The sequence below is a fragment of the Caretta caretta genome, chromosome 25 (genome assembly GCF_965140235.1).
Source record: "Caretta caretta isolate rCarCar2 chromosome 25, rCarCar1.hap1, whole genome shotgun sequence".
Lineage (NCBI taxonomy): Eukaryota > Metazoa > Chordata > Testudines > Cheloniidae > Caretta > Caretta caretta.
The window spans coordinates 10,628,193-10,646,123 of NC_134230.1; the positions used below are offsets into that span (position 1 = coordinate 10,628,193).

At 47.3% G+C, this 17,931-nt stretch overlaps 1 protein-coding gene across 1 annotated transcript in view; it reads left to right on the forward strand.

Annotated features, from left to right (window-relative positions):
- The first annotated feature begins 2,378 nt into the window (after window positions 1-2,378).
- The window catches only part of ACER1 (alkaline ceramidase 1), a 37,948-nt gene continuing 22,395 nt past the window's right edge, over window positions 2,379-17,931 (forward strand). Inside the window, exons 1-2 of the mRNA XM_048831110.2 lie at window positions 2,379-2,620; window positions 7,946-8,051. Coding sequence (XP_048687067.1) covers window positions 7,959-8,051 — 93 coding nt within the window. The 5' untranslated portion in view covers window positions 2,379-2,620; window positions 7,946-7,958. The remainder of the gene's footprint in view (window positions 2,621-7,945; window positions 8,052-17,931) is intronic.

Here is a 17,931-nt window from a genome sequence, read left to right on the forward strand (position 1 = left end):
AAGAGTCCAAGCTTCGGAGCACATAGTCGTAGCAGACTTGCATCCTCTGCAGATCAGGCACAGAGGACCCAGAGGACTCTGAGTTACTACAGTGAATTCTTTCCCCGCCGTCTGGCTAGTGGGTCTTGCCCACCTGCTCAGAGCCTAAATGATTGCCATATTTGGGGTCGGGAAGGAATTTTCCCCCAGGTCAGATCGGCAGAAACCGTGGGGGGGTTTGATTTTCCCCTGCAGCATGGGGCACGGGTCACTTGCTGGAGTGGGTGGGTGAGGTTCTGTGGCTTGCGATGTGCACAGAATAGATCACAGAATAGATCACAATGGGCCCTTCCTGTATCGATGGCTCCATAGATGTTAACTTATAAATGTCCAGTCCTTCTCTGACTCCTGCTAAACACTTGGCCTCAGCGAGATCTTATGGCAGGGAGTTCCACAAGTCAACAGTGTGCGGTGAAAAAGTATTTCCTTTTATCAGTTACCAATTTGCCACCTTTTGAATTCATTGAATGTCCCCTTCCTCTTACAGCAGCAGAAAAGGGGAAGAGATGTTCCCGCTCTACTCGCTCCATGCCATTCATTACAGTGTGTTCTTTTATCATGACACCTGGAGCTGATTCTGCTCCAGGTTCAAACCCCCTTATTTTGCAGTGGTGCCCATCACCCCAGGCGGGACTGGGGCCTCATTGTGCTGGGCATTGTACAAACACAGATGAAGAGACAGTCCTGGTCTCAATGAGCTACCTCTGCTCACCTACTTGCTTCCTTGTGTAACACACTGGTGAGTGCATAGGGTCCCATCTCTGGCCATCGGAGATATTTGCTACTAGCAGTCACAGATGGGCCACATGGCATTGTAAGCAATCTCATCACACCATCCTCTCCATGGTATTTGACTCAATTTAAGATCTATTTTATTCATAGGGAGGTGCTCTGATGGAGGAGCTGCATGGAAAGTTGCACATGCCCATGAGATGGTTTTGGGAGGAAATTATTATAAAGAGAGTTATCTTATGACAAAATGCCACCTTCCAAAAGATCCCCGACCTCTTTACTCAAGGATCTACATTTAAACAGAAAGACAAATTAATTTCCTTTTTATTGTAAATGTGCAGAACAAAATCTTGATGCTATTAGAAAAATGTGATTTCTCCTCCTGTGGAATTGTGGAATAAATATGGACTGTGCTTGTAAAGGAAAAGCTTTCAAACCAAGTCTGTACACAAGAGAAGCACCAAAAAGAGGAAAGGTATTGAGAAATTTGCTTACCCTTTTTAGCATACTCAGAGGAGGAGGAGGGCTCCCCAGCCAGCAAACCACAATCCTTAGCCAGGTTCTTTGAACAAGTAATGTATGATGTGTAACTTTGCCTTAACAAGAAGTTTGCCGGGTTTTATGTTTGGAGCGGACTATGCGCCATTTTCAAACCTCATGATGATTGTTGATCACTTATTTTTGGAAAAGGATGGGATAACAAGAACATTCAGAGTGATAACAGTAAATAATAAATAAATAAACAAACAGGAAGTTTATAAAGGGATCTAAACCCATCTGCTTCAGAGCATGAGCCAGACCCTAAAAACCGGGGTCAGGAGGAAACAGGCAGGTTATCCCACACTTGCCTACTGCAGGGGATCTTTAATCTTCCCTGGAAGTAGCTAGGGACAGAACACTACACTAGATGGATCCTGCTCTCATCCAATCTGGTAATTTCTGTGATGCTAAACTGGCAGTTCTACATGCTTCAGTAAGTACAGCTGGTCGACATTGTTCTCACAAAAGAGTTTTCATCCGAAAATTTGTTGTTTTCTTTAACTGAAACTTTTGCAAAAAATATTGACTTTTGGGGAAGCTTTCATTTATCACTTTTTTTTTTTTGTGACATTTAAAATCAAAATTGCTTTTAGTTGAAAGCACTCTCAAAAATGTTATGTTTACCCAACCCCGAGTTCTTTTCTTCTTCTTTCTTTTTTAGTAGGTGGGGAAAAAGCAGTTGATCAAAAAAATCACATTTTTTCTTTTGCAAACACAATATCTGGTAGTCACAAACAAAATTTTAAAAAATTGAACAATGGATTCTATTTCAAACTGCAAAATGGAAACAACTTCAAAGTTTTGGGTTTTGTTTTGGTGAAAAGAGTCATTTTTTTAAAAAAAAGCAGCTGTACCAGCAAATCCGATTAGAACAGCCCCTATCATATCCATGGAAAATAAAAGATTGTAATGTCTGTGTGCATATGTATGCAGGCACAGAGGTTTTGAAATGGTTTCTGATTACAGCTGCATCTACTTTTCCAGCTCACGTTCTCCACCCCTCCCCACAACCTTCCGGCTTAGAGATTTAAACCCTCCAGCCAACCTGTTCTCTTTGGCAAGCACATTGGAAGGTCTGGACAGAGGGTGCTGCCTTCTCCTCCAGTGGCATTTCCCAGAGATGGAGCAATAGTGAGTTCATGCTTCCTGGCTGCTGCTCTCGATGACCTCACATAGTGGGTGCTCCTTTAGAACCAGAGGAGCAGGGCAGGTTGTAAGTGACTCCAGCGTTGCGAGAAGCACCTTGAGGCTCTCGATGTCTGGCTGCTCGGTGTGACAGCAGCTTTGGGTCGTGTGAGGGGAAATACAGGTAAGCTAGACCCATCTAAGAATTAAACAGCAGGTGAGCAAGCTACCTAGAGCTTCATTCAGTAGTGTTGCTTAGATTTTCTTTTCCCTTTCACTTTGTTTTATTTTAAGGATTTCTTCACCTGGACTTTCTGTACTTCCCTCATGCTAATAGTTGACAAAGGCTTAGTTTGCTGGGAGATGGGTTATCTACACTGTGGGCCTGATTCTCTCTTACCCTGCAGCTGGTGCAGTCATTTACACCACTGCAAAAGTGAGCGCAAACTGCTGCCAGATCAGGAAGGAATTAGTTTACATCCACTTTGCTTTGGCCTGAACGACCACACAAAATGCAGGGCCATGGAGAATGAGACCCACTAATAACTTTAATCTGCTCCTCCAATGTTTGGTTTTATTTCCAGAGTTGCATTCCCACTCTCACTGAGGAACAGCATGAGTTTAATTAAGGTAGAGGTATCTTAAACATAGTCTGCTAACCTGGAGCGAAATAAGGGACAGATGTTTATTCACAGCCCAGTTTGTCTGCTATTACGGTACAGTAGATGAAGTGAGAAGTTGTTTATTTTAATATTACATTCCTATTTTCTCTCCCTTTGAACTTCCCCATGGAGATGCAAATAAATCAAATTCAGGTCTCACTTACACTAGTATGAATCTGAGAAACTGCATGTACTCAGTGAAGTTACTCTGTATTTCACTGGTGTTAGTGGCAGCAGAATTTGGAACATGATCAAGATACAAATTGTACTATTCCCGCCCCCCCCCCCAAAACATTCCCTTCACTCTTAGATTATTAAACCTGAAAAAGGCAAAAAGAAAGCAATCAAACATAATGCCTGCTGGGTGTTTAGAAGATTTAAAGCACGATGTCAATGCCAAGGTTTATTATTCCACATTTTAGACTTTTCAGAGCTAAGGAAGTGTAACTAGAAGCGTTAGTTTCTGTTATGTATCTAGTCAGTTTCAGCCTGGGAGCCTAATGTAAATCTATGGAATTGGGGTTTCCAGTGATTACTGTAGGAGAAGATTTAACTCCTGAAAAACATTTACATAGCACATCTATGAGGGAATTCTGTTTGCACTGGCTGGAGCTTTCAATGGCACCTAAGGCGCCCAACTCATTGATTTTCTGTGGATATTGGGTACCTGCCTCTCAGCCATTAGGTTCTGGGTGCCAGTTTCACACGTGCCTATGTGACTTAGGAGCAACGACTAAGGTTTTAAAAAGTGACTAGTCATTTTGGGCTATCCCAGCTATCCCACGCTCTGAAAAATCAGGCCCCTTTATGGCATCTATAGTTGCATTCCCAAAAACCAGTCACTCCTAGATGCTGGAATGAGTGGGTGTTGCCACAACTCCTGGCTTGAAGGAGTAATAACAACTCAAACACATGGTCTCCACCTTCAGCATCTTCTCTATAAAAATTGTTCCCACACCACTGCAGTCACTTTTGAGCATCTTGACCAAAAGTCTCACGCGAGGGAATGGACCAGGTGCTCCTAACACTCAGGCGCTTCTGAAAATCCCATGCTTTGTAACTAATGTTTTACAAAACTCAGAGTGCTGTGTTTAAACTACCCTTTAGGATGCCTTAAAAACAAACAAAATCATAGAATCATAGAATCACAGGGTTGGAAGGGACCTCAGGAGGTCATCTAGTCCAACTCCTGCTCAAAGCAGGACCAAGCCCCAACTAAATCATCCCAGCCAGGGCTTTATCAAGCCGGACCTTAAAAATCTCTAAGGATGGAGATTCCACCACCTCCCTAGGGAACCCATTCCAGGGCTTCACCACTCCCCTAGTGAAAAAGTTTTTCCTAATATCCAACCTAAACCTCCCCCACTGTAACTTGAGACCATTACTCCTTGTTCTGTCATCTGCTACCCCTGAGAACAGTCTAGATCCATCCTCTTTGAAACCCCCTTTCAGGTAGTTGAAAGCAGCTATCAAATCCCCCCTCATTCTTCTCTTCTGTAGACTAAACAATCCCAGTTCCCTCAGCCTTTCCTCATAAGGCATGTGTTCCAGTCCCCTAATCATTTTTGTTGCCCTCCACTGGACTCCAAAACAAGCTAGATTGGACCAGTTCCAAGGAAATCTAAGCAGTTGGATGCACAGAATTTCTAACCTGCCAAAGTCTAAATGTGTCCCTGCATCTCAACTTCTAAGCTGTGAGACAAACAAACAAACAACGCAGAATTGCTTTTAAAAATGAGCAGGAGAGGACTATGAAAGTGACGATGCCCATCTTGGGAGTAGGAGATCCTTTGGCTTTTTGGAAGAGCGGGATAAAAGGGGGTGAATTTTCCACCACCTCCTTTTTCAAAACACAGCATCTGCAGTCATCAGGCTAGTTTGGGGATGCTAGACCTATGAATGGTCAGGTGAAAATCCCTCCTAGATGGTTGAGAGCACAATGTTACTGCCAGGGAAGGTATTTTCCTCAAGATGTGCACTAAGGCAGAGATTCACCCCTGCATAGAGCTGCAGCATGATGCCTCTGTTCCACATAACCAGGACTTAAGTGATGCATTGATCTTCTGCTAGGGGCCTGCGCAGGGGTGAATTTCACCCTTAGTGATGACCATGATCCCCACTTCAAACTGACCTAGAGCAGTTTGTAGCTTTGCTTAGTAATTGACTGATTTACAAGGATAAACCCAATGAGCAGAACTCATGCAACCCTGAAAAGTAACTAACTCTGCACTTTTCTCCAAACAAGACGCTCCTCTGTCTAACAGCAAAAATGATGTGAACTTGGAAGGGAGAAGGAGCGGAACAATTATGGGGTTGAAACAAGAACAAGTTGAAAATTACTTAGACAAGTTAGATGTCTTCAAGTTACCAGGGCCTGGTGAAATACATCCTCGAATACTCAAGGAGCTGACTGAGGAGATATCTGAGCCATTAGCGATTATCTTCTAAAAGTCATGGAAGACGGGAGAGAATCCAGTGGACAGGAAAAGGGCAAATCTAGTGCCCATCTATAAAAAGGGGAATAAGGACAATCCGGGGAATTACAGACCAGGCATCTTAACTTCTGTACCTGGAAAGATAATGGAGCAAATAATCAATTTGCAAACACGTAGAAGACAATAAGGTGATAAGTAACAGTCAGCATGGATTTGTCAAGAACAAATCTTGTCAAACCAACCTGATAGCTTTCTTTGACAGGGTAACAAGCCTTGTGGATGGGGGAAAGTGGTAGATGTGGTATAACTTGACTTTAGTAAGGCTTCTGATACTGTTTCACATGACCTTCTCATAAACAAACTAGGGAAATACAGGCTAGATTGTGCTACTATAAGGTGGGTGTATAACTGGTTGGAAAACCATTCTCAGAGAGTAGTTATCAGTGGTTCACAGTCTGGCTGGAAGGGCATAACGAGTGGGGTCCCGCAGGGATTGATTCTGGGTCTGGTTCTGTTCAATATCTTCATCAATGATTTAGATAATGGCACAGAGAGTACACTCAAAAAGTTTGCGGATGATACCAAGCTGGGAGGGGTTGCAAGTACTTTGGAGGATAGGATTAAAATACAAGATGATCTGGACAAATAGGAGAAATGGTCTGAAAGAAACAGGATGAAATTCAAATAAGGAAAATACAAAGTTCTCTACTCAGGAAGGAACAATCAGTTGCACACATAAAAATGGGAAATGACGGCCTAAGAAGGAGTACTGTGGAAAGAGATATGGGGGTCATAGTAGATCACAGGCTAAATATGAGTGTAACACTGTTGCAAAAAAAGCAAATGTCATTGTGGGGTGTATTAGCAGGAGCGTTATAAGTAAGACACGAGAAGTAATTCTTCCGCTCTACTGCATGCTGATAAGGCCTCAACTGGAGTACTGTGTCCACTTCTGTGCGCCACATTTCAGGAAAGATGCGGATAAATTGGAGAAAATCTAGAGAAAAGCAACAAAAACGATGAAAGGTCTAGAAAACATGACCTATGAGGGAAGATTGAAAAAAATGGGTTTGTTTAGTCTAGAGAAGAGAAGACTGAGGGGGGACATAACAGTTTTCACGTGCTTAAAAAGTTGTTACAAGGAAGAGGGAGAAAACTTGTTCTCCTTAACCTCTCAGGATAGGGCAAGAAGCAATGGGCTTAAATTGCTGCAAGGGCGGTTTAGGTCGGACATTAGGGAAATCTTCCTGACAGGGTGGTTAAGCACTGGAATAAATTGTGTTGTAGGGGGTTGTGGAATCTCCGTCATTGGAGATTTTAACGAGCTGGTTAGACAGACACCTGTCAGGGATGGTCTAAATAATACTTAGTCCTGCCATGCGGGCAGGGGACTGGACCTTTCGAGGTCCCTTCCAGTCCTATGATTCTATGTCTGGTGAGAGAGATGACCAGTGATGCTGGCAGCTGTTTTAGTGCTTATATCTGGGGAGTTTCTAGAATGCCATGCAGCTCCTGAGCTGCAAGGGACAAGGAAGACACATTCTGCAATTTGATGCACGTCGGGAAGAGAAGGAGACTTAAGCCAGGTCTACACTAAACAGTGAGGTTGACTCAGCTACATCTCTCAGGGGTGGGAAAACCAGGAGGAATGCCTGCTCAGCTCCATAGAAACCAGAGACGGGGCCCAGCCACACCCCAGCTCTGCTGAACGTAAATTACACACCTAAAGGGGCCGAACGACTGAAAAACACCTTGACAATTTCAAACCTTTTCTGAAGCAGGAGTAATCTGGCCTCTGGGACACTTAACCATGGCGGTTTTTCACTGGTTGCGAAATTTGGGGTCAGGAAGGAACTTCCCCACAGCCTTGGTATTTTCTTATCTTTCTTTAGGCTGAGGTGTGTCTGGCTCACATGATCAATTTCCCATAACTGCAACTGGGGAGCAGGGGATGGTAGTGAAGGGGAGAAAAGGGGCCTCGCCTTTTCTCTCCTCTCTGCTGTAATTAGAGATGGGGCTCAAGCCATAAAGTCTGGATCCAGATTTCAAACCCCATCCCCCAAGGGTGGGGGAGTTTGGATCCAGGATTTTGGCTTGCAGCATAAGGAGCACGTCCATTTGCAGACTTTGGATCTGGCCCTGCCCTTGGTTTGAATTAAAAAACAAGGGGGTGGGTGAATGGACCTGGGCTTATCTCTAGTTTAACCCAGTGGCACACCCTAGTTTTACAAGCAGTGTGACTGCCAAGGGCTTGGATGTTGGTTTTTTGCTCAAACTGGCTGGTGTGGTGTGTGCTCGTGAATAGAGATACAGGAGGGCAGGCAGGCAGAGCAGGTTTCACCTCTTCCCTAGTGGTGTGCAGTGCACTCTTCCTCTCCGGGAACAACCTAACCAGCTTCTCTCCCTTGGCAGAGGGAGCCCCAAAATGCCGAGCATATTCACCTACCTCACCTCCGAAGTCGACTGGTGCGAAGGCAACTTTGAGCACTCTGCGGTCATCGCGGAGTACTACAACACGGTGAGTGTGAGCAGCCAGGGGGGCAAGGACTCACTGTGGACTGCTGTGCTGTGACTGTGAAACTCACACACATCCCTGGGGCAGCTGAAAACAGCAACTGTGGGGCAAATGCTGTGTATAATCGAGGGAAGAGGCAAGCGGAGATGGGAGAGGCCAGGCAGGTCTGAGAAGTGGGCTTGTGCTTTGTCTGTCTCCAGGCACCCCTCTGCTTTGAATATCAGTGTTTTGGGAGAGTGGGGATGGAAAGAAGGTGCTAAACGCCAGGTAAATCATGGGATATTTATTGCTGATGAAAGTGAGGTTCTGACAGCGTCAGCTGGAGTTGGGGATCCTGGAGGTGGGTACGGTGCAGGGTTCCCACTCTGAGAGCTCTGCGAAAATCCTGCTTTTCAGTCCGGCAGTTCTTCTGCCAATTGCTGTATACACCACAGCCAGATTCATGTAATACAGAGAAAAATACATGAGGGGCTGAAAGGCACCGCAAGCCAGCTTCTGAACCCACGACTCCAGAAAATGGAATGTTAATGCATTAACAAACCACATCCCCACCACACTTAAGAACGCAGTCACTGCCAGGCTAGATCAGAGAAGAGGGCCCATCTAATCCAGGGTCCTCTGTCTGACAGTGGCCGGGACCAGCTTTTTCAGGGGAAGGTGCTGCAGTAGGCAGTTATGGCATAACCTGCCCTGGGAATGTTTCCTCCTACCCCCATCCCCAATAGTTAGGAACTGGCTTAAACCCTGAAGCTTGTGGATTTGTATCCCTCCCCAGGCTCTTGTTTAATAACTGTTCTAATTCTGGACGTTCCCATCATCCATGGAGATGGTTCTTCCTTTTGTGATACCTCCCAGTTTTAACAATTCCCTTAACACAGTACTGCAGCTTCCCCCTACCAACCCACCGCCAGCGCCTGCAAGGCGGAGTGGATCTTCTGGTTGATCGCGGAACCCATGCAATTCACACAGTTCTCTATGGGTACAGCTACGCTGCAGCTGGGAGCGAGCCTCCCAGCCCTGGCAGACAGACGGGCGCTAGGTCCGCGCAAGCTGGTGGTGGCTCAGGCTAGCCAGCTGCATCTAAACCTGTCTGATCCCCTGGGTCCCAGCTCGGGTGGCTAGCCACTGCCCATCCCACAATGTCCACACTGCGTTTTAGCCCACTAACATGAGCCTGTCTATCCAGGCTGGGAGGCACAATGCCAGCTGCAGAGTAGACATTACCCTGGAGTCCCCCGGACAAATTCCCCCTTAGTGCAAGTGAACACACATCCTACAGATTTCATAGAATCATAGAATCTCAGGGTTGGAAGGGACCTCAGGAGGTCATCTAGTCCAACCCCCTGCTCAAAGCAGGACCAATCCCCAATTTTTGCTCCAGATCCCTAAATGGCCCCCTCAAGAATTGAACTCACAACCCTGGGTTTAAAGAGGTATTGCACCTGCTTACACCAGAGCTGAGTTTGGTCCAGATAGACCACCCCCGTGGTATACATTACCCTGGTCTTACACAACCCAGCAAATGTCATCATCCGTGCAAGTCGCCCTACATTGCCACTGGCACCCACGGTCTGACTGACTAAGGCCTACGCTGCATTTAACTTGCCCGGCAAATGGCGGTGCATCGCTGCTGAGTGGGCCTATATCAGATGGGGGAATAGCAAGCAAGGATATTAACATTTTTTACACTTGGTTTACTCAAGTCAAACACTTAGGCCAGCATTCTCAAATGGGACTAGCAGTTCTCAGTGCCCCAAAGAAACCCTACAGCGGCCTGGTATCAGAAAGCGGTGAGCAATCCACCCTCTGAAAACGAAGCTCCGTCTCAAACTCACAAAACTCATGAATCTTGGCCCTATGGTTTTTAGCACCTAAATAAGTTCAAAGGTAAAAATGTCACGAGATGTAGGAGCAGAGTCCCGTTTTCAAAAGAGACTTGGGCTCTTCAGGCCAGATTGTTAAAGATACTAACGCACCTAAAGATGTAGATCAGCCCCAATGGGATTCTCAAAAGGACCTAAGGCCCCGACCCTCAAAGGCATTTAGGAGGAAATCAATGGGAGTTAGATGCTGAAATACCTCTGAGACGGTGGGCGCAAGTCACTTTTGAAAAGGAGACTTAGGCATTGGAATGCTGAGCCAAGCAATGACTGTAAAAATCCGGGACTGAAGCTCTTAAATCCTATATGTGCGTCTGAAAATGTCACCTTAAGTGTCTAAATATGGGGTTAGGTGCTTAACTTTCAAATCTGGATGCCTAAAGTTCTGACCTAACCAGGTTTGTCTTATTTCATTCCCACTAGCCAGGCCTCACACACGAGCTTGTCTCTCATAGGATGGAGAACGAGATAAAAGTATTTTTATACCCAGGTGCCCAACTCGTGAGACCAAGAACGAAAATAGATTTTGCAGACAGCATGAACCTTACAGGATTTGTTTTGGTGATTAAGTGGCTAGTTGTGTCCCTTCAGTTTGAACACAGAGCAACTGCGCAGAGAGAGAGAGAGATTTTTCTGGTCCTTGGTGCACCTGATCTCACTCCAGTTGTACACTTATGATGCCCAGAACTTCCAATGAAATCAAGGGACAATAGGAGCCTAAATACTGTGTGGATCTGGGCCTTACTTCTTTGACTGCAGTGGGATCGCACCCCATGAAGGTAATTTTGATCCACACTCAGGCTCAGCTCCCGATTCAAGAAAGCCTCCCTTAAGTGGATGTTGAAGCATGTACTTAAGTCCCAGGGGATGGAAGCAGGTCCTTGGGACTGAAGCATGTTCTGAAGTGCTGTCCTGACTGGGGGGTGGACTTAAGAACATCCATAAGTGCTCTCCTCAATAGGGCTCTTGCCTTCAGGTGTAAGGGCCTGATCCTGCAAGGTGCTGAGCAACCACAGCTATTCTATTACAGTCAGTGGGAGTTAAGAGTACTCAGCACCCCTCAGAGCAGGTCCTCAGCAAGAGAAAAATCAGGGCCATCGTCCTGTGATCATCGTACAACAGCTGCGACATGCCCGGAAGGAGAACTCTAATAACAAAGGGCAGGCACACCTGCTCACTTAAAGGGGCAGTATAAAAGGGTGCTTTATAGGGTTGCCAGGCATCTGGTTTTCAAACGGGAAGGGACCCTGGTGGCTCCGATCAGCACTGGCTCTGCTCAGCTCCCCGGAAGCGGCCAGCGTGTCTGGTCCCTAGGCGCAGGGGCAATCAGGGAAGTTCTGCATGCTGCCCGGATCCCCAGCGCTGGATCCGCAGCCCCTGACCGCTTCTGGGAGCAGTGCAGAGCCAGGGCAGGCAGGGAGCCTGCCTTAGCCCTGCTGCACTGCTGACCAGGAGCATCCTGAGGTAAGCACCGCCTGGCCAGAGCCCGCACCCCAACCCCTTGCCCCAGGTCAGAATCCCCTCCAGCACCTTAACTTCCTCCCAGACCCCGCATCCCCACTGGTACCCCAACCCCCTGCCCCAGGTCAGAACCCCCTCCCACACCCTAACTCCCTCCCAGACCCTGCACCCTGAACCCCCTACCCTAGGTCAGAATGTCCTCCTGCACCCTAACTCCCTCCCAGACCCTGCACCTCCTCCTGCACCCCAACCCCCTGCCCCAGCCCTGAGCCCCCTCCAACACCCAAACTCCCTCCTGGAAACCGCCCCCGCACTCCAAATCCCTCAGCCCCAGCCCGGAGCACCTTCATGCACCCCAAACCCCTCATCCCCAGCCCCACCCCAGAGCCCAACCCCAGCCAGAGTCTGCACCCCCTCCCGCACTCAACCCTCTGCCCCAGCCAGGAGCCCCCTCCTGCACCCTGAACCCCTCATTTATGGCCCCACCCCAGAGCCTGCACCCCCAGCCGGAGACCTCACCCCCTCCCACACCCCAACCTGCTGCCCCAGCCCAGTGAAAGTGAGTGAGGGTGGGGGAGAGCAAGAGACGGAGGGAGGCAGGCTGGAGTGAGTTGGGGCAGGGCCTTGGAGAAGGGGCGGAGCCTTAGGGAAGGCAGGACAGGGCCAACATGTTCAGTTTTGTGCAATTAGAAAGTTGGCAACCCTAGTCTTCTGTGCCAGTCAGCTCTTAACCAAGCAGCCCTTCTCCTCGCCAGCTCAGCCTTCTTCAGCTCTCTCTAATCAGCAGGCGAACCCCATCTTCCACACTCAAGGTCCCTCAGGGTCTCCTACAGGGCCCTTCGGCTGACTCTAAACATCTTCTTCTAGCAGCATCTTTCTCTTCCTTTCCCTTTATGAGGCCCAGATGCTTTCCCTTAAACCAGGTAATTACTCAGAGGTGCACTGGACCCCCCCCACACACAAAAAATGACCCGTCACCCTTTGGCAGGCAGAAACAATCCTCACCGCACCTTCCAGTTGCTTTCAGCAGTTTACCAGCATTAGCTTATTAGTCTTTTCCAGGTGCAGCTTTATCTAGCAACTCTCTGCCCCAGTCCCTAGAAGACACGAAGGGCTGGGTTGGCACCTAGCAATGTGCACTGAGGATGGGGCCCCAGGAGCAGAGTCAGCTGCTCCCGGCTTGCTCCATGGGGGAAGTCAGCTATCCCAGCTCTTCTTGTGGCACAGCTGACTTCCTCCTCTGTGCTGGCCAGTGCGTTGGGGATGGGGTTAGATTCAGGGCTCGATCCACTCTTCCTCTATCTGCAAGGGAGCTGACAGTAGCAACCCCACGGTGATGGTTCTCCCAGCTGCACTTTGACCGCCGCGGGGTGAACGACCCCCCCAGGAGAGAGTAGAGTAGTATCTTATACACCCAACTCCCCTGAGCAGATATGTCAGCCAGCTCACAAGTGAGCCTTAGATAAGATGTTTGACAGCACTGGCTGGGGATCAGATGAGACATTGATCGGCACCTTTGTCCTTCCTCTCCTCCCACCTTTCCCCCTCAGTCTGTTTATACCCCTTACTGGTAGGGCCAAGTTGTAGGCAGATCGTATCCTCTTTGAGACAGACCCTCAGCTGGATCGAACTATGATAATTTGCATGAAAATCTGCCCCTTTTGTTTTCACTGTGAGGTGCACAATACAGCAGTGGGTGCTTTCAAATGAATAAATAATACGACGCGTTCTGTATGCATCGGCACTTTATACAAATCTTTTGGGCTTTATCTCTCATGCATGGCCTGGGGCCAGATCCTTGTCTGGATATTTATCAGTGTTGACTTCAGTGGAGCTATGCCCAATTAGTTACACCAGCTGAGGATATGGCCCTCCCTATCGGTGGCTGCAGCTGCAGCATTAAATCAGCAGAACTTTCAATGAAGGCTCCTTCTCAAAACGATCCTGGGTGGCATCTAAAAAGTTATATTCTTACCATCCGCTGTGGTTTGCTGCTACGGAATAACTTCATGCAAGACTGTGTTGTTCCATCCCATGTCTTAGATCAAGTCCTTTTTAAAACGTTATATAAAAATTAGATACAAAAGATAAGGCTACATATAAATTAAATCGACAGTTAAATATGTAATCAATGAATTATAGTTGATGATTGCACTGTAATTCAGTAGCAGAAGTGTAATAATTCATAGTAGCTAAGTGAAAATTCTCCAGCCATTGCTGCCCTATTATTATTTATTATTAGTTATATCTTGTAGCGCCTTGGAGCCCCAACCACGGACCCATAACCCCATTGTGCTAGGCGATGTACAGACACAAAGCTAACAAGCTGCCCCAAACAGCTTGCAATCTGTACCAGACAAGAGGAACCCAGTGGATACAGACAGATGGAAGAGCGCAAGGAAATAGTGAGCTTAGAGACAGATATTGTTAGGGTGCTAACAATCCCTTGTATATTTCCCTTCACTTCCATCTCAACACATTTTTGCATGTGTCCCCTTGTGCCTCCTTGGCTCTGGTTCTCATGGAGCCCATCATCTTCCTTCACGCACCTCGTGATCCATGAAACCTAGGAGCACAAGTTTCTCCTCGGGCGTTAACAGAAACGGAACCAGCAAGCTACATAAGGTACAGCGTTCGATCAATTGCATCCTATCCCCATTCCAGCAGTATCAACCCCATCTTTGCTGGAAAGACTTTAGGCTCAGAGAGATCCAGGTCTGGGCCGCACAGTTCTCCTGATACAACTAAAGTGGTGATTCACTGGAGACAAACTGCCAGTTTTCAAGCAGCTTTAATGGGCTCATAAACAGGGAAGCTAGATAAGGAAGCAGGAAGCAGGTTTGTCATTTGACTTCATTCATTGTAATAGGACTCTAATGTCCACCTGCACAGGAGCCAAATGGGGTGTTGGAATTTACCACTCTCAGTAACCTCCCTCTCAGGCTTCCACAGGCCAGCTTGAAGGTTTTGGATCTTTTCCTGCTGATCTGGGCCCAAGTCATGTTGTTGGTCAGGGCTGGAGAGATATTGGCCAGATCCTAACTCAATGGGAGTTAGGTGCATAAATACCTATGGGAATCTGGGCCATTGAGAGAATAGAGGGTCAGCAGAGAACTCCCCGTACTCAAAGAAGAAAAACCATGTAAATCTGAAAGGGAAATCACTCAGAGTGGTATATTCCAACACCGCTGTGGTGCAGCTCTCCTTAGGTGAATGGGCTCCTTAGTACAAACGGTTACACCATCAGCATCTAGGAGGAACTTCAAGGATTCTCCCTGACACTGTCAAGCCCTGTGTAGCCTGTCTCCTCTGAGCCTTGGATAATATTCTCCCCTTGTCCCACCAACACACTACCAGTGATAACTAGGATCTAACTTGGTAACTCTATATCCAAGTCATATATAGAGAGGGAAGTTGGAGTATTTTATGGTTTTATCCTTCAAGCAGCTTGCAACGTTACATTACTTTATTTATTAAAATCCAGAACTTGAACACACAAGAACAAAAAACAGAGAGAGAGAAAGCAAACTGCTCCTCAGACAGAGAGGCAGAAGTCACCCCACCTTGTTCTAGGCTGACTCTTTGCAGACAGATTGCTGAAATCTAGACTGCACACCTCTTTACAGAGCCCTCTGGCCTGCAAGCAGGACCAGGAAACCCTGAGAATGTAAAGTGGTAGCATATAATTTTAACACAGTTTTCAATACATCACAGTAACTAGCTTGGGTACTTCCAGGACTTGTCCCACTGGGGAAAAGCAAAACTCCTAATTTTCCCTAGGGCTAGTTTGCTTTGTCCTTTGTTCAGGTTTGGGTTTGATTCTCCATTACCCTGCACCTGGTGCTGTCATTTTCACCAGGACAAAATGAATGTAAACTTGCCACCAGATCGGAGTGGTAGCACCTTATACCCACTTTGCAATGGAAACAACTGCGCAAAAAGAAAAGGAGGACTTGTGGCACCTTAGAGACTAACAAATTTATTTGAGCATTAAGCTTTCGTGAGCTACAGCTCAGCATCCGATGAAGTGAGCTGCAGCTCAAGAAAGCTTATGACCAAATAAATTTGTTAGTCTCTAAGGTGCCACAAGGACTCCTCATTGTTTTTGCTGATACAGACTAACAGGGCTACAACTCTGAAACCAGTCTGCTTTGTCTTTCCTATTAAGCTTTCCTCCTGTGACTGGCTTTCTTCCATTGTGGTTTGTTGCTAGTCATTCATTTTCTTTAGAATTTTAGTGGTACTTGCTGTGATCAGCCCCTTAGCTGCGGGCAGGCAATGATTATTTCAGTTACACCAGCTGTCAATTATTCTTCTGTCTGAGAAATATCCTAGACCAACGCAAGTGCAATGGTAACTTTTAGATAGCTACAGCTACTTTCCTAAATCCATCTCTAGTCTCTGCTTTGCAAACACATCTATGAAAATAATGTTCCTAACTAGTCTAATGTTGGCCTCCTAGCCAGACACAAAATAAGCCCAAGCCCAGAACGGCCCGCAATCATGATTAAAACTGAACCCAATGGGTACAGTTTTCTCAGGACCCATTTTTGCTTCCTTATCTCATCTTACATTATTTCTGTGATTTGTGTGAAGTCACACAGTAAGTCTTTGACAAAGCCAGGAATAGAAGAATCCAAGGTCTCTGTTCTCCCAAGTCTGAGCTCAGATTACATCATCACATATTATTAATAATTATTAATGAAAATCAATCATTAATGGTAAATTATCATTCTAAATGCAGTACAAGTAAATCAATATTTCCAAGACAACAGGACAGCTGTAAACTCACATAGGCTGGTAACATAAGAACGGCCAGACCAAAGGTCCATCTAGCCCAGTATGGTCAATGCCAGGTGCCCCAGAGGGAATGAACAGAACAGGGAATCACCAAGTGATCCATCCCCTGTCACCTATTCCCAGCTTCTGGCAAATATAAATAAGTGGGAATTAGATACAGATAAATGTATAAATGGAGAAACTCAATAAATCAATTAGAAGTTTGTGACTGACCAGCCCCTCTGATATCCGCCTGTATTTAGGGCCTAATCCTGCACCCACTGAAGCCAACGAAAGATTTTCAATTGATTTCAATGGGAGCAAGACTGGGCCCAAAGATTGTGGGAAACTCAGGGTAAGGAATTTGGGCCAGATCTTTAAGGGGATTCAGGCACCTAAATCTGAATATAGGCACCTAGTGGGATTTTCAAAAGGCGCACCGCTCCCGTGGCTCCTTGTACAGCACCATGCACATTGTTAAGGCTTAGAGTCTGATTCCACCAAGCACTTAAGCCAATTGTTCCATCAAGTGGGTTTACTCCCCTGAATCTCTAAGAGAAAAGGGTATGGAAAGTTTACGCAGCCAGACGCATTATCAGAGGAATCTCCACCCGGCTGATGGTGGAGAAGAGAAGCCTGTTTTGCTTTTCATGCTTGAAACTGAACTGATCTGGATCAAACTTTTTTGGTTGTTTGTTTTAAATTGCCTCCAGGCTCAGACCCAGCATGGAAAATTTCAGCACAAAAAAGGAACTTGTTTGGGAAGTTATTAGCAGCTAGAAAGAGGGGTTAGAATTGAAGTTGGAATTCAGGCTTAACTAGATAGCATAATGCCTCTCACACTGGCTATTATACCCAGTGCTTTAACCAGCTGGCCTGGCAGTTGTCTGCCAACAAACGGCTGTGGCAGATAACCCATGGCTAGGATACACTGTGCTGAGGGCTACATTCTGCTCCCAGCCCCACTGGGGCTTCTCCAGCAGCAGCAGCTACATGAGCGTGCTGGGCCGCTGGTCAGGGCACTGTCAGGATCGCACGGGTAGAACCAACAGCAGTGGAGTGTGTCCACACTAGTCAGCTTCCTCCAGATGAGCTTCTGCCCCGCACGCGGGATTCTAATCCACCACTGCAGTCCCATTGCACTCTGGGTAGCTGTTTTATTGGTAGATAGCATGGTCTAGTGGGTACAGCATTGGCCTGGGAATCAAGAAACATGGGCTCTATTCCTGGCTCTGCCACGGACTTTATGCAAATCACTTCCCCTTCTGCCTCATGTCCATCTAGGTCAGGGGTCTCAAACTCAAATGACCACGAGGGCCACATGAGGACTAGTACATTGGCCTGAGGGCCGCACCACTGACCACCCCCGCCTCCCCGGCTGCCCTGGCCTCACCCTCACTCCACCCCTTCAGTGAGGCCCTGCTCCACCTCTTCCCACCCCTTCCCTGCCCTCATTCCAACCCCTTCCCTGAAATCCCCACCCCCCAACTCCGCGCCCTCCCTGTCCCCAGGGAGTGCAGGAGGGGTGCAGGGTGTGGCAGGGGGCTCAGGGCAGGGGGTTGGGGTGCAGGAGGGGTGTGGGGCACATCAGGGGGCTGGGGTGCAGGTGGGGTGTGGGGTGTGGCAGGGGGCTGGGGTGCAGGAGGGGTGTGGGGTGTGGCAGGGGGCTCAGGGCAGGGGGGTTGGGGTGCAGGTGGGGTGTGGGGTGTGGCAGGGGGCTCAGGGCAGGGGGTTGGGATGCAGGAGAGGTGTGGGGTGTGGCA